This window comes from Eptatretus burgeri, chromosome 14, assembly GCF_056783735.1.
Source record: "Eptatretus burgeri isolate ZD-2024b chromosome 14, Ebu_testis_v1, whole genome shotgun sequence".
In the NCBI taxonomy this organism is placed as follows: domain Eukaryota; kingdom Metazoa; phylum Chordata; class Myxini; order Myxiniformes; family Myxinidae; genus Eptatretus; species Eptatretus burgeri.
The window spans coordinates 13,413,740-13,434,063 of record NC_140974.1 but is presented as its reverse complement, the minus strand read 5'-3'; the positions used below and the strand labels follow the sequence as shown (position 1 = coordinate 13,434,063).

At 50.8% G+C, this 20,324-nt stretch overlaps 2 protein-coding genes across 2 annotated transcripts in view; both read left to right on the top strand.

Annotated features, from left to right (window-relative positions):
- Window positions 1-1,872: 1,872 nt before the first annotated feature.
- UBE2W (ubiquitin conjugating enzyme E2 W) overlaps window positions 1,873-20,324 on the top strand; it is a 43,188-nt gene continuing 24,736 nt past the window's right edge. Inside the window, exons 1-5 of the mRNA XM_085853760.1 lie at window positions 1,873-1,944; window positions 4,754-4,845; window positions 8,831-8,933; window positions 9,510-9,665; window positions 9,829-9,904. Coding sequence (XP_085709886.1) covers window positions 1,912-1,944; window positions 4,754-4,845; window positions 8,831-8,933; window positions 9,510-9,665; window positions 9,829-9,904 — 460 coding nt within the window. The 5' untranslated portion in view covers window positions 1,873-1,911. The remainder of the gene's footprint in view (window positions 1,945-4,753; window positions 4,846-8,830; window positions 8,934-9,509; window positions 9,666-9,828; window positions 9,905-20,324) is intronic.
- LOC147012680 (uncharacterized) lies at window positions 2,205-3,911 on the top strand (the record flags this gene model as incomplete). Its single annotated transcript, XM_085855726.1, has 1 exon — window positions 2,205-3,911. A coding segment is annotated over one exon (1,707 nt), but the record flags the coding sequence as incomplete, so codon positions are not given.

The window sequence follows — 20,324 nt, the reverse complement described above, 5'->3', positions numbered from 1 at the left end:
GTCCCCAGCAATATACCTGGCAAGTTTCAATTAGATCGGATCAGCGGTTGTCGAGAAACAGCGGTCACAGACACACACACACACACACACACACACACACACACACACACACACACACACACACACACACACACACACACACACACACACACACACACACACACACACACACACACACACACACACACACACACGCACGCATTGCTGGAATTATCGATAGATTATTTTTAGATCCTCGTGGAGGATCTCAAAGTCTTACGTTGTTCTTCATTTTCTTCTTGTGGACTTTTTTTGTTTCACAGCCTACAGTTTTCATTGAAACTTAACATATATATGTAAAAATACCCTGCGCAGACAGTAACCATCTCCGATTTTAAAAAAAATTCCTCCGAGAAAAAAAAAGTTATGACGTCAAAATATCTCTGCTCATGGAAATCGCCTAAAAAATTATCTCCGAAACTTGGCAAGCTTTTTGAATTCTTTTTGCGGGAATCGAACAGGGCATTAGCAGAGATGAATTACCGCACATATGATATATCACTATGATGTCATATCAATTTTATGACGTCATTCTATTTTTTGTTTCACAACACAGAGTTTTCATTGGATCTTCGTGAAACTTGCTATGTATATGCAGAAAGCCCACGTGCAGGCAGTAGCCATCTCCGATTTTGGAAATTCTTCCGAGAAAAAAAGTTGACGTCATAATATCGCCAAAACCATTATCTCCGAAACTCGGCAAGCTGTTTGAATTTTGTTTGCGGGAATCAAGCCGGGCATGAGCACAGATAATTTATCGCAAACCTGATACATGACAATGACGTCATATTAGTTTTTATGACGTTATCATTAAGAGGACGAGGATCTCAGCTCATTTGAGCTTGTTTTTTTTGAAGGTAAACGTCGATAACCCAGTCTCTGCGGTGTAATGGTCCTCTGTGAATCTGGGAGCTTGGAGGTTCCAACCCCACCCAAGTCAGAACCTAAAAAGGAGAGAGAGAGAGAGAGAGAGAGAGAGAGAGAGAGAGAGAGGGAGAGAGAGGGGGAGAGAGAGCGAGAGAGAGAGACAGAGAGAGAGAGAGACAGAGAGAGAGAGAGAGAGAGAGACAGAGACAGAGACAGAGACAGAGACAGAGACAGAGACAGAGAGAGAGAGAGAGAGAGAGAGAGAGAGAGAGAGAGAGAGAGAGAGAGAGAGAGAGAGAGAGAGAGAGAGAGAGAGACAGACACAACGAGAGAACACGGATAAGCAACCATATGTTGGCAACCATTATGCAGTTTCGCAAGCCTGTTGTGTGGAGGTTCCTTGTAAGGGAACTCGCATAACCAGGTGGAGGTGGTGGACGTACATCGGATAACCTGTAGTGGGGACTGTTCCAGAGGTAGGTTCTCAAGTTGAGCTCATGTAATTATTTCTGGCTGTTTTAAATTTGAAAGCGATAAATGGATTATGGGGGAAAACCATACAAGGGGATCCTCTTGTCAACTCGAACATGCACCCGGTCCTCCAACTTAATCAGGTCTCTTCGACATCATTTTATTCCCACAATAATTTCAAAGTGAAATGTTGAAAATGCTACATCAGACATCGAGTGGTAATCAGTTTGGGAGTGCATTGTCGATGGAGACGTGGATGCTAATTACCGGTTCGTGGTCGGAGAGGATTGGTGGCTTTTGCGTTTCCCGTCGAACACCATGATTTGATTCGTTAAGGAGGTGAGTGAAGTTGTGAGCGTCGGTTGCATGGCGTTTGGGGACCGATGAATTGTCGTTCGTCGGTGACTTTGTGAACGGTGGTTATTTCAGTCGTAATTCGGTAGTCACTGGTTATTTGGTAGATTATAATTGGTGCTAATGGCTCGTTGCGTACATTTTAGGAACCCGGAAGCATGAAATGTTACGTCCCCCACAATGCTTTGCCGTGCAACCATGGCGTCGATGCAGGTGAGTCGTGCTTCCCAACAACACGTCCGGAGCGGAGAGACCCACCGGTAATCTCTCGCATTGTCACGGCGCCTCGGCTCGTCCTCTTTGTGCCTTGTGCTCCCGGGATGGCTCTTCTTGTTCCGAGTTGATCGGTTTCCGATTGATGGCAACACGATTGATTCGGGGAGAAAGGGGTTTCCCGGCATTTCCTATTTTTGGGATGTGTCGTGCGTTTTAATAAGATTCCTTGGTGTCATGGTCAGTGATGAACTCGTCAATCTCAGGCTCGAAGGCCGAGTCCATACTCGATCAAACGGGGGGCTCGAGGAGGGTGTTCTGCTTTTGGGATTTATGGGTCACCACGGGCAGGATTCTTTAAAGACATCTGTTCGAGACCGGCCCCCGAGCCGGAACCTTCCCGTTCGAAACCGGCCCCCGAGCCGGAACCTTTCCGTTCAAGACCGGCCCCCGAGCCGGAACCTTCCCGTTCGAAACCGGCCCCCGAGCCGGAACCTTCCCGTTCAAGACCGGCCCCCGAGCCGGAACCTTCCCGTTCAAGACCGGCCCCCGAGCCGGAACCTTCCCGTTCGAGACCGGCCCCCGAGCCGGAACCTTCCCGTTCGAGACCGGCCCCCGAGCCGGAACCTTCCCATTCGAGACCGGCCCCCGAGCCGGAACCTTCCCGTGCGAAACCGGCCCCCGAGCGGGAACCTTCCCGTTCAAGACCGGCCCCCGAGCCGGAACCTTCCCGTTCAAGACCGTCCCCCGAGCCGGAACCTTCCCGTTCAAGACCGGCCCCCGAGCCGGAACCTTCCCGTTCGAGACCGGCCCCCGAGCCGGAACCTTCCCATTCGAGACCGGCCCCCGAGCCGGAACCTTCCCGTGCGAAACCGGCCCCCGAGCGGGAACCTTCCCGTTCAAGACCGGCCCCCGAGCCGGAACCTTCCCGTTCGAGACCGGCCCCCGAGCCGGAACCTTCCCGTTCAAGACCGGCCCCCGAGCCGGAACCTTCCCGTTCGAGACCGGCCCCCGAGCCGGAACCTTCCCGTTCGAGACCGGCCCCCGAGCCGGAACCTTCCCATTCGAGACCGGCCCCGAGCCGGAACCTTCCCGTTCGAAAACGCCCCCCCCCCAAGTCGGAACCTTCCCGTGCGAAACCGGCCCCCGAGCCGGAACCTTCCCGTTCGAAACTGGCCCCCGAGCCGGAACCTTCCCGTTCGAAACCGGCCCCCGAGCCGGAACCTTCCCGTTCAAGACCGGCCCCCGAGCCGGAACCTTCCCGTTCAAGACCGGCCCCCGAGCCGGAACCTTCCCGTTTGAGACCGGCCCCCGAGCCGGAACCTTCCCGTTCGAGACCGGCCCCCGAGCCGGAACCTTCCCGTTCGAGACCGGCCCCCAAGCCGGAACCTTCCCGTTCGAGACCGGCCCCCGAGCCGGAACCTTCCCGTTCGAGACTGGCCCCCGAGCCGGAACCTTCCCATTCGAGACCGGCCCCGAGCCGGAACCTTCCCGTTCGAAAACGCCCCCCCCCCCAAGTCGGAACCTTCCCGTGCGAAACCGGCCCCCAAGCCGGAACCTTCCCGTTCGAAACCGGCCCCCGAGCCGGAACCTTCCCGTGCGAAACCGGCCCCGAGCCGGAACCTTCCCGTTCGAAACCGACCCCCGAGCCGGAACCTTCCCGTGCGAAACCGGCCCCCAAGCCGGAACCTTCCCGTTCAAGACCGGCCCCCGAGCCGGAACCTTCCCGTTCGAAAACGCCCCCCCCAAGTCGGAACCTTCCCGTTCGAAACCGGCCCCCGAGCCGGAACCTTCCCGTTCGGAGCCGGAACCTTCCCGTTCGAAACCGGCCCCCGAGCCGGAACCTTCCTGTTCGAGACCGGCCCCCGAGCCGGAACCTTCCCGTTCGGAGCCGGAACCTTCCCGTTCGAAACCGGCCCCCGAGCCGGAACCTTCCCGTTCGAAACCGGCCCCCGAGCCGGAACCTTCCCTTCGAAACCGGCCCCCGAGCCGGAACCTTCCCGTTCGAAACCGGCCCCCGAGCCGGAACCTTCCCGTTCGAAACCGGCCCCCGAACCGGAACCTTCCCGTTCGAAACCGGCCCCCGAGCCGGAACCTTCCCGTTCGAAACCGGCCCCCGAGCCGGAACCTTCCCGTTCGAAACCGGCCCCCGAGCCGGAACCTTCCCGTTCGAAACCGGCCCCCGAGCCGGAACCTTCCCGTTCGAAACCGGCCCCCGAGCCGGAACCTTCCCGTTCGAGACCGGCCCCGAGCCGGAACCTTCCCGTTCGAAAACGCCCCCCCCCGAGCTGGAACCTTCCCGTTCGAAACCGGCCCCCGAGCCGGAACCTTCCCGTTCGAAACCGGCCCCCGAGCCGGAACCTTCCCGTTCGAAACCGGCCCCCGAGCCAGAACCTTCCCGTTCGAAACCGGCCCCCGAGCCGGAACCTTCCCGTTCGAAACCGGCCCCCGAGCCGGAACCTTCCCGTTCGAAACCGGCCCCCGAGCCGGAACCTTCCCGTTCGAAACCGGCCCCCGAGCCGGAACCTTCCCGTTCGAGACCGGCCCCGAGCCGGAACCTTCCCGTTCGAAAACGCCCCCCCCCCGAGCTGGAACCTTCCCGTTCGAAACCGGCCCCCGAGCCGGAACCTTCCCGTTCGAAACCGGCCCCCGAGCCGGAACCTTCCCGTTCAAAACCGGCCCCCGAGCCGGAACCTTCCCGTTCAAAACCGGCCCCGGAGCCGGAACCTTCCCGTTCGAAGCCGGCCCCCGAGGCCAAACCTTCCTGTTTCAAGTCTGCCCCCAATCGCTACGTTATTTTGTGTTGCAGAAGAGACTCCAGAAAGAACTACTCGCGCTACAGAGAGATCCCCCACCTGGGATGAAGGTGGATGAAAAAAGCATCCAAGCATCGCTCACCCAGTGAGAGGGGGACAGTGTGGATGGTGCAATGGGGGTGTGTGGATTGTGTATTGTGAGAGATGGGGGTGTGTGGATTGTGGATTGAGAGATGGGGGTGTGTGGATTGTGTATTGGGAGAGATGGGGGTGTGTGGATTGTGTATTGGGAGAGATGGGTGTGTGTGGATTGTGTATTGGGGAAGATGGGGGTGTGTGGATTGTGTATTGGGAGAGATGGGGTTGTGTGGATTGTGTATTGGGAGAGATGGGGGTGTGTGGATTGTGTATTGGGAGAGATGGGGGTGTGTGGATTGTGTATTGGGGAAGATGGGGGTGTGTGGATTGTGTATTGGGAGAGATTGGGGTGTGTGGATTGTGTGTTGGGAGAGATGGGGGTGTGTGGATTGTGTATTGGGAGAGATGGGGGTGTGTGGATTGTGTATTGGGAGAGATGGGGGTGTGTGGATTGTGTATTGGGGAAGATGGGGGTGTGTGGATTGTGTATTGGGAGAGATTGGGGTGTGTGGATTGTGTATTGGGAGAGATGGGGTGTGTGTGGATTGTGTATTGGGAGAGATGGGTGTGTGTGTATTGGGGAAGATGGGGGTGTGTGGATTGTGTATTGGGAGAGATGGGGGTGTGTGGATTGTGTATTGGGAGAGATGGGGGTGTGTGGATTGTGTATTGGGAGAGATGGGTGTGTGGATTGTGTATTGGGAGAGATGGGGGTGTGTGGATTGTGTATTGGGGAAGATGGGGGTGTGTGGATTGTGTATTGGGGAAGATGGGGGTGTGTGGATTGTGTATTGGGAGAGATGGGGGTGTGTGGATTGTGTATTGGGAGAGATGGGGGTGTGTGGATTGTGTATTGGGAGAGATGGGGGTGTGTGGATTGTGTATTGGGAGAGATGGGGGTGTGTGGATTGTGTATTGGGGAAGATGGGGGTGTGTGGATTGTGTATTGGGGAAGATGGGGGTGTGTGGATTGTGTATTGGGGAAGATGGGGGTGTGTGGATTGTGTATTGGGAGAGATGGGGTGTGTGGATTGTGTATTGGGAGAGATGGGGGTGTGTGGATTGTGTATTCGGAGTGATGGGGGTGTGTGGATTGTGTATTGGAAGAGATGGGGGTGTGTGGATTGTGTATTGGGTGAGATGAGGGCGTGTGGATTGTGTATTGGGAGAGATGGGGGTGTGTGGATTGTGTGTTGGGGGAGAGGGGGGTGTTTGGATTGTGTATTGGGAGAGGTGGGGGTGTGTGGTTTGTGTATTGGGAGAGATGGGGGTGTGTGGATTGTGTATTGGGAGAGATGGGGGTGTGTGGATTGTGTATTGGGAGAGATGGGGGTGTGTGGATTGTGTATTGGGAGAGATGGGGGTGTGTGGATTGTGTATTGGGAGAGATGGGGGTGTGTGGATTGTGTATTGGGAGAGATGGGGGTGTGTGGATTGTGTATTGGGGAAGATGGGGGTGTGTGGATTGTGTATTGGGAGAGATGGGGGCGTGTGGATTGTGTATTGGGAGAGATGGGGGTGTGTGGATTGTGTATTGGGGAAGATGGGGGTGTGTGGATTGTGTATTGGGAGAGATGGGGTGTGTGGATTGTGTATTGGGAGAAATGGGGGTGTGTGGATTGTGTGTTGGGAGGGATGGGGGTGTGTGGATTGTGTATTGGGAGAGATGGGGGTGTGTGGATTGTGTATTGGGGAAGATGGGGGTGTGTGGATTGTGTATTGGGAGAGATGGGGGTGTGTGGATTGTGTATTGGGAGAAATGGGGGTGTGTGGATTGTGTATTGGGAGAGATGGGGGTGTGTGGATTGTGTATTGGGAGAGATGGGGGTGTGTGGATTGTGTATTGGGGAAGATGGGGGTGTGTGGATTGTGTATTGGGAGAGATGGGGGTGTGTGGATTGTGTATTGGGAGAGATGGGGGTGTGTGGATTGTGTATTGGGAGAGTTGGGGGTGTGTGGATTGTGTGTTGGGAGAGATGGGGGTGTGTGGATTGTGTATTGGGAGAGATGGGGGTGTGGGGATTGTGTATTGGGAGAGATGGGGGTGTGTGGATTGTGTATTGGGAGAGATGGGGGTGTGTGGATTGTGTATTGGGAGAGATGGGGGTGTGTGGATTGTGTATTGGGAGAGATGCAGGTGTGTGGATCGTGTATTGGGAGAGATGCTGGTGTGTGGATTGTGTATTGGGAGAGATGGGGGTGTGTGGATTGTGTATTGGGAGAGATGGGGGTGTGTGGATTGTGTATTGGGAGAGATGGGGGTGTGTGGATTGTGTATTGGGAGTGATGGGGGTGTGTGGATTGTGTATTGGGAGAGATGGGGGTGTGTGGATTGTGTATTGGGAGAGATGGGGGTGTGTGGATTGTGTATTGGGAGAGATGGGGGTGTGTGGATTGTGTATTGGGAGAGATGGGGGTGTGTGGATTGTGTATTGGGAGAGATGGGGGTGTGTGGATTGTGTATTGGGAGAGATGGGTGTGTGTGGATTGTGTATTGGGAGAGATGGGGGTGTGTGGATTGTGTATTGGGAGAGATGGGGGTGTGTGGATTGTGTATTGGGAGAGATGGGGGTGTGTGGATTGTGTATTGGGAGAGATGGGGGTGTGTGGATTGTGTAGTGGGAGAGATGGGGGTGTGTGGATTGTGTATGGGGAGAGATGGGGGTGTGTGGATTGTGTATTGGGAGAGATGGGTGTGTGTGTATTGGGGAAGATGGGGGTGTGTGGATTGTGTATTGGGAGAGATGGGGGTGTGTGGATTGTGTATTGGGGAAGATGGGGGTGTGTGGATTGTGTATTGGGAGAGATGGGGGTGTGTGGATTGTGTATTGGGAGAGATGGGGGTGTGTGGATTGTGTATTGGGGAAGATGGGGGTGTGTGGATTGTGTATTGGGAGAGATGGGTGTGTGTGTATTGCGGAAGATGGGGGTGTGTGGATTGTGTATTGGGAGAGATGGGGTGTGTGGATTGTGTATTGGGAGAGATGGGGGTGTGTGGATTGTGTATTGGGAGAGATGGGGGTGTGTGGATTGTGTATTGGGGAGATTGGGGGTGTGTGGATTGTGTATTGGGAGAGATGGGGGTGTGTGGATTGTGTATTGGGGGAGATGGGGGTGTGTGGATTGTGTATTGGGGAGATGGGTGTGTGTGTATTGGGGAAGATGGGGGTGTGTGGATTGTGTATTGGGAGAGATGGGGGTGTGTGGATTGTGTATTGGGGAAGATGGGGGTGTGTGGATTGTGTATTGGGAGAGATGGGTGTGTGTGTATTGGGGAAGATGGGGGTGTGTGGATTGTGTATTGGGAGAGATGGGGGTGTGTGGATTGTGTATTGGGAGAGATGGGGGTGTGTGGATTGTGTATTGGGGAAGATGGGGGTGTGTGGATTGTGTATTGGGAGAGATGGGTGTGTGTGTATTGGGGAAGATGGGGGTGTGTGGATTGTGTATTGGGAGAGATGGGGTGTGTGGATTGTGTATTGGGAGAGATGGGGGTGTGTGGATTGTGTATTGGGAGAGATGGGGGTGTGTGGATTGTGTATTGGGAGAGATGGGGGTGTGTGGATTGTGTATTGGGGGAGATTGGGGGTGTGTGGATTGTGTATTGGGAGAGATGGGGGTGTGTGGATTGTGTATTGGGGAGATGGGGGTGTGTGGATTGTGTATTGGGAGAGATGGGGGTGTGTGGATTATGTTTTGGGGAAGATGGGGGTATGTGGATTGTGTAATGGGAGAGATGGGGGTGTGGAGATTGTGTATTGGGGGAGATTGGGGGTGTGTGGATTGTGTATTGGGAGAGATTGGGGTGTGTGGATTGTGTATTGGGAGAGATGTGCGTGTGTGGATTATGTTTTGGGGAAGATGGGGGTGTGTGCATTGTGTATTGGGGGAGATGGGGGTGTGTGGATTGTGTATTGGGAGAGATGGGGGTGTGTGGATTGTGTAATGGGGGTGTGGGATGCGATGAGATCAGGAGTTTTTGCCTGTTGCAGGTGGATTGTTGATATGGAGGGAGCTTCAGGCACTTTGTACGAGGGAGAGCGTTTCCAATTGCTGTTTAAGTTCAGCAGCCGCTACCCGTTCGACTCCCCTGAGGTGGGTGATTGAGGGGAGGGGTGACTGGTTACAACGACCAGGCAGGCTGTCATGGTTTGTGTTGTATCAAAATTCTCCTTTTTGTTGAAGACCCTTTTAAACTCCGTATGACATTGTGCGTCCGTTTGTAGCACCAATTCACATCAATGTGCGTTCCGCATGTAATCAAGGGACCTGGTGGTTGAGTTGCGTGTTTACATCTTCACTTTGCTGCCAGTGTCGTTTTTATGGTGGTTCCTTAATGTTGAGCTCCTTAGGCCTCAGGGATTCCCCGTTACCTGGGCAGACACCTGTGGGAACCGCCTTGAAATTGCAAACACTAGGCGGAGTTACAGTGGGTTTTGCAGCCTCACCATTTCTATGAAACTTTAAAACGTTTATTTTGATAGTCATGGCAATTGATTTTAAAATTCCGATGTACGATATAATTGGCATTCATCAAGCCATACATTGCAAACACACCTGATGACCAATCCTTTTCATGAATCACATGGTGTGGTTAATGACCAATTACCTTGGGTTTTGGACTTCATTTTAGGCCTTCATGTAATTTGACTAATGGTTGTGTGCGCACAGGTGGTGTTTATCGGCGATAACATTCCCGTGCATCCGCACGTCTACAGTAACGGTCACATCTGCTTGTCCATCCTGACGGAGGACTGGTCTCCGGCACTGTCTGTGCAGTCTGTCTGCCTCAGCATCGTCAGTATGCTGTCCAGCTGTAAGGACAAGGTACCGGCCGCACGACGTGCGTTTGCTCTCGGAGAAAACCTCTGCCCAGCATGAGTGAGCCGTTTAACTGAGAACTGCAGTGCTAAGCACGGTAGAGCTGGCACTGGATTGAAATGCAGGGTCTAATTCTGTTTTGTCGGTGGTCTTTTGGCTTTCCTTTCAGAAAAGGCCACCAGACAATGCACTGTATGTGCGTACGTGTGATAAAAATCCAAAGAAAACCAAGTGGTGGTATCATGGTAAGTGGGGAAGTGGAAAAACAGTGGGGTTCGGGGTGGGGGGGGTGAATAATGCTGTTGGAATGGTTGCCATTTGAGTTTGTTTATTTAATTCTATTTTCAGTGCAGTGGACAGCCAGCTTAACATGATGAGGTTGTGATGTCATGGATGCAGCATTGTAGGTGGGGGGGCTGAAGGGAAATGGAAGGTGGGGTATTATAATGTGGCTTATGTGGGGGGGGGGTGGTTTATGCTGCTATTTGAGGTTGCTTAATCATTGGTAATGTAAGTATTGTGGATAGCATAGTTACCAATCCTACCGCTTATTGTATACTAGCAAATACAATCTGTCACTTCGTTGATGGGAGTGTTGAGGGTGATGGGGGGGGGGTGGGAGGAAGTGGAGGGAGGGAGGACAGGGGTGGGCGAGGAGGGGTGGGGGCGAGGAAGGGGGAAAGAGCTTGTGGATATCGACACCTCACAAGACGTCGCTGTACACTCCGGGCGGGGAGGGGGTTTGGTTGGAGGTGTTAGCATGAAGGGAGAGGTTCTTGACTTTCATTTTGGAATTGGACTTGTGGAGAAGTGGGTGGGAGCGGGGGTGTAGTACAGGATTGAACAAAATTGGGTATGTCAAAACGGCATGTTAATACAGCACGTGGAGACTGCTGGGAGATGCCCATTGGGGGTGGAGAGGGGAGGTGACGAGAAAGCAGCGTGATAGGAAGGTAAGGTAGCGTGAAGGGAGACGAAGGGAAGGGTGATAAAACATGCCCAAACAGCAGCATTTTCTTTTTACCTACCATGTTTGATATAAAACCTGGCAGGAGCGTTTAAAACCCACGCTAGTGCTCCAGAAGATGTGCCTCCCAGTTTAAGGTCCATCCGAGTGACGACACACATTGATTAATCACCCTGCCTGTGAAACAACGGGATGACTGTTTAAAGCTGGGTCAGGATTCAAACCCAGGCTACACAGCGTAGAGTTGCACATATCCACGTCTCCGCCATCCTACCAACCAATTGCTTTAGATGAGAATGCGAAACCTGCCAATACGACTCAGAGAAACGAAGAACTCGCATCGCAGATGCCATGGAGAAGACTTCTGTGGAGAGTTCATTTGGAATCAACAATGCTTTTTGTCCGTCACCACTAAATCTCTTCCTCTGGTATCCAAGGCAACTCAATTCATGGCTTGCAGACTTCCTCTCCTGTCACAGCCAACATGTGGCACTTAATGGAGTTCTCTCATCCCCTCTTCGTGTCCAGGCTGGAATTCCTCAAGGCAATGTTCTGGGCCTTGTTCTTTTTTTTTTTTTTTAGCTGGATCGGGATTCAAACTCAGGTTAAACAGCTTTGAGCGAGTGTGCATACCTCTCTGCTATCCTGCCGTGATGTGGCGACTCATTGCTTTGGAACAACTGAAACTTTTGTTTTCTCATTGTAATCATGTAATTTATTTTGCCTTCCTAACTCTGGTATCGCCATCGAAGCTTGAGCGCTCACCGAGTGTTTCAACCAAGCACTCCAACTAAATGGTTGAAGAAACTTTTAATAACGAAACGTTTAAGTTTGTATTTGTATCGATCGATGCCAAAGTGATTGGTCGTACAATGACAGAAGATCGTTCAAAAAGGGGAAAGTTGGTGTAAAATACAATTCCACATTTTGAGTCATCCAGCCACTGCAGAACAACACTGGGCCAAATGCATGTGAGTGGCCCCTGAACTTTGTTCATGTCGATAGATTATACAGTATTCAGTGATGGTGTGAATATTGCAGAGCACTTGTGATGTGGCTTAAGCACTCAAGGAAGCACTTCAATGGAACGGTTGATAAGGAACGGTTGGCTTGGCAAGCGATTCGCGATCGCTGATCCGTTTTATTAAACACCTCCCGGATGCCTAAAATATCAAACTATGTCTGAATTTGACAAATGAACACTTTTTTTTTTAGGAGTCAGAACTGCTGGCTGCTAAGGTCAATTCTGGAGTTTAAATTGTGTAATTCAGCTTAGTTTAAGAGATTTCTAGAGGTTTTGGCATGTGCAGAAATGAAATAAAGCCACGGACACTGGCATCTCCGGTGTGGCATTTATAAAGCATTGCAATGTATCCAGAGATTTGTAGGTGTTTTGATGAGGCATTCGATAATATGAGTGAGGAAAGTGGGGAAAAATAATAATAATACTTTATTGTGAAGAAATGTCCCGGTGTGTGCCCCGGTTAGAATAGGTACACCGTATTCACTGCGTGTCGTAAGAGGCGACTAAAGGGGTTGGCGTCAGGAAGGGCATCCGGCCATAAAAACGTCGCCTCAAAAGGAAACCATGACGAGTACAACTGATGGGCAGGGTACAGCCCGAAGTACCCCGTGGGGGTCCTCACCCCCCTCTCATTAAAACTCAAGGTGGGGAACCCGATCTAAGCAAGGGAGGAAATTTTTCCATTTATGATGACCAATCGTCTGATGCCCCACGTGGAGATCGGTTTCTGAGGTTTGGTACATGGGATGTAGGGACAATGACAGGGAGATCTGGAGAAGTGGTTGAAACATTGGTCAGAAGAAGAGTGGACATATGTTGTGTGCAGGAGACATGATGGAAGGGAAGTGGTATGAGAATGGTGAAGGGTAGAAATAAATGTGAGCAAGGGGATTAAGAAGGGGAGATGCAGAAAATAGGGTAAAGTGGAGAAGGTTGTCATGGGGCCTGCAAGGCTAACCCCCACTTTAGCAGGGAAAATGACCTTTAAATGCTTGTGTGATTGTTCAGGATCGTCTCTCTGTACAAGGGGACAGAAGTACAAGTTTATGTGTCAAGGGTGCCCTGAAGGCGTGCATGGTGTTGGTGTCGAGGTTTTCTGAGAAGTTTGTAGACAGTGTAGTGAGTGAAAGGTTGATCATGGTGAGAATCGTGATCGGAAAGCTCTTGGTGAACGTCGTCTCGGGATATGCCCCGCAGGTCGGTCGAAGCGATGAAGAGAAGAACATGTTCTGGTGTGCGATAGAGAAGTTGATGGAAAATATGAAGGATGTGGACATTCTTGTGGTTGGAGGAGACTTGAATGGACATGTGGGAAGGAGTCCAGATGGTTTTGAGGGAATCCATGGGGGTTATGGATATGGTGTGAGAAATGGAAAAGGTGAAAGGATCTTGGAGTTTACTGATGGAGCTGATTTGTTGATTTGTAATACTCAATTCCAGAAAGCGGATAATAAGCTTATTACATACACGTCAGGTGGGTCGACGACAACAATTGACTACCTGATGGTGCGTCGGCAAGATAGGGGAAACCTCCGGGACACAAAGGTGATCCCAGGGGAGGAGACTGTTTCACAGCACCACCTGGTTGTCTGCGATATAATGGTGAAATGTGCAAGGAGAATTCAGTCGGTGAAGTACCAACCGAGGATGAAGGTGTGGAGGCTGAAAGAGGTGACAGTGAAGGAAGCATTAAGAGAGAGGCTGAGTGTGGTTGAGGATGATGTGGTTGAGCTTGAAAGTGGTTGGATGTCAATGAAAGATAGTCTATTGGGAGCCGTTGGTGAGGTATATGGATGGACAAAAGGACCACCGAGGCACTCGGAAACATGGTGGTGGGGTGATGAAGTTGGAAAGACAGTTGAAGAGAAGAGGAAGAAGTTCAAGGAATGGCAAAAGGCGAAGGGTGGTACGGTGGTGGAAGAGGCAACGCATGAAAGTTATAAGGTCGCCAAGAAGGCTGCAAAGAAAGAGGTAGCAAAGGCGCAGGAGGCCTCAAGGAAAATGTTCGGAGAACGCTTGGATTCGGAAGAGGGTAAGAGAGCAGTATTCAAGATTGCAAAGGAGAGAGAGAGAGAGAGAGAGAGAGAGAGAGAGAGAGAGAGAGAGAGAGAGAGAGAGTGAGAGAGAGAGAGAGAGAGAGAGAGAGAGAGAGAGAGAGAGAGAGAGAGAGAGAGAGAGAGAGAGAGAGAGAGAGAGAGAGAGAGAGAGAGAGAGAGAGAGAGAGAGAGAGAGAGAGAGAGAGAGGCACAGAGAGAGAGGCACAGAGAGACACAGAGGCACAGAGACAGACCGCGCCTGGTGTTGGCGGAGTGGTTAGGGCAGTGGCTTGGGACCCAAAAGGTCCTGAGTTCAAGCCCCGTTGGGACACTGAATGAATATATGTATATATATATATATATATATATATATATATATATATTGTTGCGGTCTTCGCGCCCGCCGGCGTGCGAACGGCCACGTAACTCGAATCGCAGCACGTCGCCCACCGGACGGACAACCCAGTCGTGACCCTCTCGGACTAACGCCGGGAACCAGTCACGGGTGGACCTTTCGGTCTCACCGCGATCGAGCCAATCAGCCCCCGCGTGGGATAGGGTTGCTCGCCAAATTCGAACTACCTAAGTACCCACGCGGAGGGTAGACCGGGCGATCGCACCTCGCCGCAGGTCGACTTCGGACACGGGCCACTTAAGCGACCCGTTCCGTACTATCAGAATAACCGAGCGGTGTTATCGTCGACCTCGACGGTTCGATTAATTATCGGGCGTATTCAGCCCACTACCAACCCTTTACGTGAAGCAAGATGAGGGTTCAATGGGGGAAAGACGAAGCGAAGCGGGAAACAGTTCAACAATAAAGCACATTTATTCTCGGCACACGGGAAGCACACAAATACAATTCCACCAAATGCACACAAAAAAAGAAAACACAATTCCATTTACACAAAAAGCAAACATAAAAGTGAAAACACAGTGCAGAGCTAATACCGACTACCGAGCACACGGCAACACTTATACAATTCTACTTCACAGACGGCGCCGACAACACATACCCAAAACCAAGGAAAAGAAATCCCCCAAGAATGGGGCAGGCCTGAGGCCGAGACCGGGTCGGGCCTACCCGTCTGGTGATGAGACGCGGAGCGGCGATGGCGCCTCTCTCCGCGGGCCTCGTGGACAGTGCCTGGCAGGGGGTGGGAACGGGGCCCCCTTGGTCGCACTATCTCAGCGCGGGGGGGAAACAGGAGGGGGTTGCTGATGCTCGGGGTATAGAGGATCTTTATTATGTGCGACGAGCGTCTCCACCTCGGCCAGGTCGCGCTGTCGGCCTCCCTCGGGTGCAGCTTCCTGCACGACGCGAGCACCCCCTCGTCTGGTGTCGCCGCCTTTCCACAGCTCCGTCCCCTCCGTTCCGACTCCAACGCACACGACGAGCAGCTCCACCGCCCGCGAAGTCTTGACCCTCTGCTTCCGACTCTCCTCTTCTTGACTCTCCGACCCGTTCTTGTTTGCGACTCTTCGTTCTCGTTCTGCTGACTCTCCTTTGCGACTCTTCGTTCTCGTTCTGCTGACTCTCCTCTGACTGACGAACACCGTCCTTTTATCCCCCCGTAACTTCGCCTTTGACCCCCTCCCTTTGACCTTTCACCTCGCTCCCCATTGGCCCGAGAAAAAGTGGGCGTGAAGGCTTTTTGATCCACAAATTTGCATATATCGATCGCCCTGGGGGCGGGGCCAATTCGCCCCTCGCTCACCGATTGGACGGCAAAAAGTGGGCGTGTGTCGTTTTTGATCCGTTTTTGAAGCAGAAAATCCGTGATTTTGTACACGCTGTTCAACGTGCGCCCTACACGAGTCCAGCATCGGTGCCCATGAGTGGCGCGAGATGACGGTGATGCGATGGTGGCGAGTTGTGACGGTAAAGGTCGTGGCGGTTGTGGTGAAGCGGCGTTGTGGTTGGTGGTTGTTGTTGTGGTTGTGATCATGGCGGTTGGTCCAAAATAAAGATAGTAAAAGAAAAACGGCTATCCTGAAGAGTCGCAGCACGTATAAATGACATGTATTCCCACTAGACAACGGGTTTGGGCCTAACTACACATGCACTTACCGAGATACCTCACCTAAGGGACCTGAATGGTGGTTTGCGAATCTGGTAACCACAACAATATATATATATATATATATATATATATATATATATATATATATATATATATAATAGTGTATATGTATGAATATGTATATGTATATATATATATATATATATATATATATATATATATATATATATATATATATGTATATATAAACCAAGTCTAAAACACTAGGGGGTTGACTCAGCCTGCCATCCTTCCGAGGTCGGCGAAATGAGTACCAGTTGTACTGGGCCCGGTGTATGCCCCGGTTAGAATAGGTGTACCATATCCCTGTGCGTCGTAAGAGGTGACCAGGGTTGCGTCAGGAAGGGCATCCGGCGTAAAAACCTATGCCAAATCATTATGCGGACAACAAAACAAATTTCCACACTGGATCGGTCGAGGCCCGGGTTACCAACGACCGCCACCGGTACCGGTGGTCAGCAGGATACCAGTGGAAATTGTGCTACTGCTGGGCGAAGGAGGAGAAGGAGACGGGGAAGGCGAGTCCGGAGGCAGTGGGAGAGGGGGAAGGGTAGAAGTGTGCAGTTGAGAGTTGGAACTCTGAATGTTGGGACGATGACTGGCAAAGGGCGAGAGTTGGCTGATATGATGGAGAGAAGAAAGGTGGACATACTGTGTGTACAAGAGACCAAGTGGATGGGGAGTGAGGCTCGGAGCATTGGAGGTGGTTTCAAACTGTTCTACCATGGTGTGGATGGGAGCAGAAATGGTGTCGGGGTAATCCTGAAGGAAGATTATGTCAAGAGGGTATTGGAGGTGAGGAGAGTGTCTGACCGAGTGATGAGTGTGAAGTTGGAAATTGAAGGGGTGATGATGAATGTCATCAGTACATATACCCCACATATGGGGTGTGAGATGGAGTATAAAGAAGATTTCTGGAGTGAGTTAGATGAAGTGGTGGAGAGTGTATCCAAGGATGAAAGAGTGGTGATTGGAGCAGATTTCAATGGGCATGTTGGAAGGGAATAAAGAGGATGAGGAGGTGATGGGTAGGTACGGTCTCAACAAGAGAAATGTGGAAGGGCAAATGGTGGTCGAGTTTGCAAAAAGAATGGAAATGGCAGTGGTAAATACGTATTTCAAGAAGAAGGAGGAACACAGGGTGACATACAAGAGTGGAGGAAAGTGCACACAGGTGGATTACATCTTAAGCAGGAGATGCAACCTGAAAGAGATTAGTGACTGTAAGGTGGTTGCAGGGGAGAGTGTAGCTCGACAGCATCGATTGGTGGTCTGTAGGATGACTTTCGGGGTGAGGTTGAGGAAGAGAGTGAGGGCTGAACCAAGGACCAGATGGTGGAAGCTGAAGGAGGAAGACTGTTGCGTGAAATTTAGGGAGGAGGTGAGACAGGCGTTGGATGGTGGTAAAGATGGGTGGGATGATTGGGCAACGACAGCAGAAGTTGTGAGGGAGATGGCTAGGTACATACTTGGTGTGACATCTGGACAGAGGAAGGAAGATAACGAGACTTGGTGGTGGAATGAGGAAGTACAGGAAGGTATTAGGAAGGGGTTGGCGAAAAAGAAGTGGGATAGTCAGAGAGATGAAGAAAGTAGGCAGGAGTACAAGGAGTGGCGGCGAAAGGCAAAAAGAGAGGTGGCAAAGGCCAAGGAAAAGGCATATGACGAGCTGAATGAGAAGTTGGTTACAAAAGAAGGGGAAAAGGATTTATACCGATTGGCAAGACAGAGGGACCGAGCTTGGAAGGATGTGCTGCAGGTTCGGGTGATAAAGGACACAAATGGGAATGTGCTGACGAGCGAGGAGAGTGTGTTGAGAAGGTGGATGGAGTACTTTGAGGAGCTGATGAATGAAGAAAATGAGAGAGAGAGAGAAGGTTGGAAGAGGTGGAGATAGTGAATCTGGAAGTGGGGTGGATCAGTAAGGATGAAGTGAGGACTGCTATGAAGAGGATGAAAAGTGGAAAGGCGGTTGGCCCAGATGGTATACCAGTGGAGGCATGGAAGTGCTTAGGAGAGATGGCAGTGGGGTTGTTAACCAGATTGTTTAATAAAGTCTTGGAAAGTGAGAGGATGCCGGAGGAGTGGAGATTAAGTGTACTGGTTCCGATTTTCAAGAATAAGGGTGATGTGCAGAGCTGTGGAAATTACAGAGGGATAAAGTTGTTAAGCCACACCATGAAGTTGTGGGAAAGAGTAGTGGAAGCTTGGTTGAGAGGAGAGGTGACGATCTGTGAGCAGCAATATGGGTTTATGCCAGGAAAGAGCACCACTGATGCGATGTTTGCTTTGAGAATGTTGATGGAGAAGTATAGGGAAGGACAGAAGGAGTTACATTGTGTGTTTGTGGATTTAGAGAAAGCTTATGATCGGGAGCCAAGACAGGAGTTGTGGCATTGTATGAGGAAGTCGGGAGTGGTGGAGAAGTATGTGAAGATCGTGCAGGATATGTATGAGGACAGTGTGACAGCGCTGAGGTGTGCGGTAGGAATGACGGACCGGTTTAAGGTAAAAGTGGGATTGCACCAAGGATCGACTCTGAGCCCTTTCTTGTTTGCAATGGTGATGGACAGGTTGAACGATGAGATCAGACTGGAGTCTCCATGGACTATGATGTTCGTGGATGACATCATGATCTGTAGGGAGAGTAGGGAGCAGGCTGAGGCGAGCCTCGAGTTGTTTTTTGGGTTTGTTGATCTGGAGAAAGCATTTTATAGGGTTCCACGTGAAGTAATGACATGGGCATTGAGGAAGTTAGGAGTGGAGGAATGGTTGATCAGAGTAGTGAAGGCATTGTACGAGAGAGCACGCACAGCTGTATGGACGAAGGATGGGAACAGTGGTGAGTTTGAGGTGAAGGTGGGAGTGCACCAGGGGTCAGTACTAAGTCCACTTCTATTTGTAGTTGTGATGGAGGTGCTGGCTCGAGAGGGTCAAGGAGGGTTTACCGTGGGAGTTGTTGTATGCAGATGATCTGGTGTTGATTGCAGAGAGTATGGATGGACTGAAGGAGACGATGAACAAGTGGAAGGAATTTATGGAGGCAAAAGGTTTAAAGGTGAATATCGGAAAGACGAAGGTGATGGCAAGTGGTAAAGCATGTGGTGAGGTGGAAAGGACTGGGAAGTGGCCGTGTGCTGTGTGCAGGAAGGGTGTCGGAGTGAACTCCATTCAGTGTACAATGTGTGCTGAATGGGTTTATCGAAAATATAGTGGTGTGAGGGAGTCATTAACCTGTGTGGCAGCTACATTCAAGTGTAAGGTATGCATGGAGGGAGCTGCAGATGAAGGAATTGTTGAGTTGGATCTTGGAGATGGTGTGAAGCTGGAAGGTGTGAAAATATTTTGCTATTGAGGAGATATGCTGAATGGACAAGGTGGATCAGACTCAACGGTTGCTGGAGTGAGATGTGCATGGAAGACGTTTCGGGAACTGAGTGGTGTGCTGACGAAGAGGGGATGTCGTTGAAGCTGAAGGGAAAGGTGTATGCGACATGTGTGAGGAGTACAATGATTTATGGGAGTGAGACATGGGTAGTGAACATAGAGCAGCAACAAAGGCTGGAAAGGGTGGAAATGTGAACAGTTCGGTGGATGTGTGGAGTATCGTTGAGAGAGAGAGGAAGACAAATGATGACTTGTGGAAGATGATGGGAAGAGAGTCTGTGATGGATGTTGTGAAGAGAAACAGATTGAGATGGTTGGGTCATGTGCTGAGGAAGGATGAAAGTGACTGGGTGAGAGGAGTGTTGGAAATGAGTGAAGTCGGAAGTGGAGGATGGGGAAGACCGAGAAAAACTTGGCTAAAGGAGGTGGAAGAAGAAATGTGGGCAAGGGGATTAAGAAGGGGAGATGCACGAAATAGGGTAAAGTGGAGAAGGTTGTCATGGGGCCCGCAAGGCTAACCCCCCGCTTTAGCAGGGGAAAATGGCCTTTAAATGCTTGTGTGATTAAGAAATCATTGCAGCCTGTTCCAAGTCGAGGCACTGTTGATTAGGCTAAAAGATTGATGAATTATGACCCCATCAGGGGACTGCGAGGTGTCTGAGGATGCATATATTATGTCTGAGGATATAATTAAATATGGTCGTTAATTATCTTCAAAAGGAGTGTTTAATTAACCCAAACACCCAATTTTCACTCGTGCACTTCCTTGGAGTTCCCATAGTATGCATGCAATGTTTCAGGCTGCTGGGTTTAATTGTTTTGGGTCATTCCGTGTCAAATCAGCCAAAAAAATGAAATTCTGCGGTGACCCCCTCAGATTTTCCTGAAAAAATTCTCAAAGCTACCTTAACATATATGAGGAAGGTTTGCCAAGTTATAGCTCAAAATTCCAAGTCGTGTCTGAGATATGGCCCGACAAACACCCGAGGAGTGTTTCAATTCTGGCAGTCGCGAGTTGCAGATTTGTATCTGAAGCATTTTTGGAGGGCTCTAAATTCCAGAGGTTTACAAACAGAGTTCTGAAAATTCACACAAATGGTGTCTATTAGTGAGGCTTTCAGAATCTGATATCAAAAATGTTCTACTTAAAATACTTTTTAAGATAAG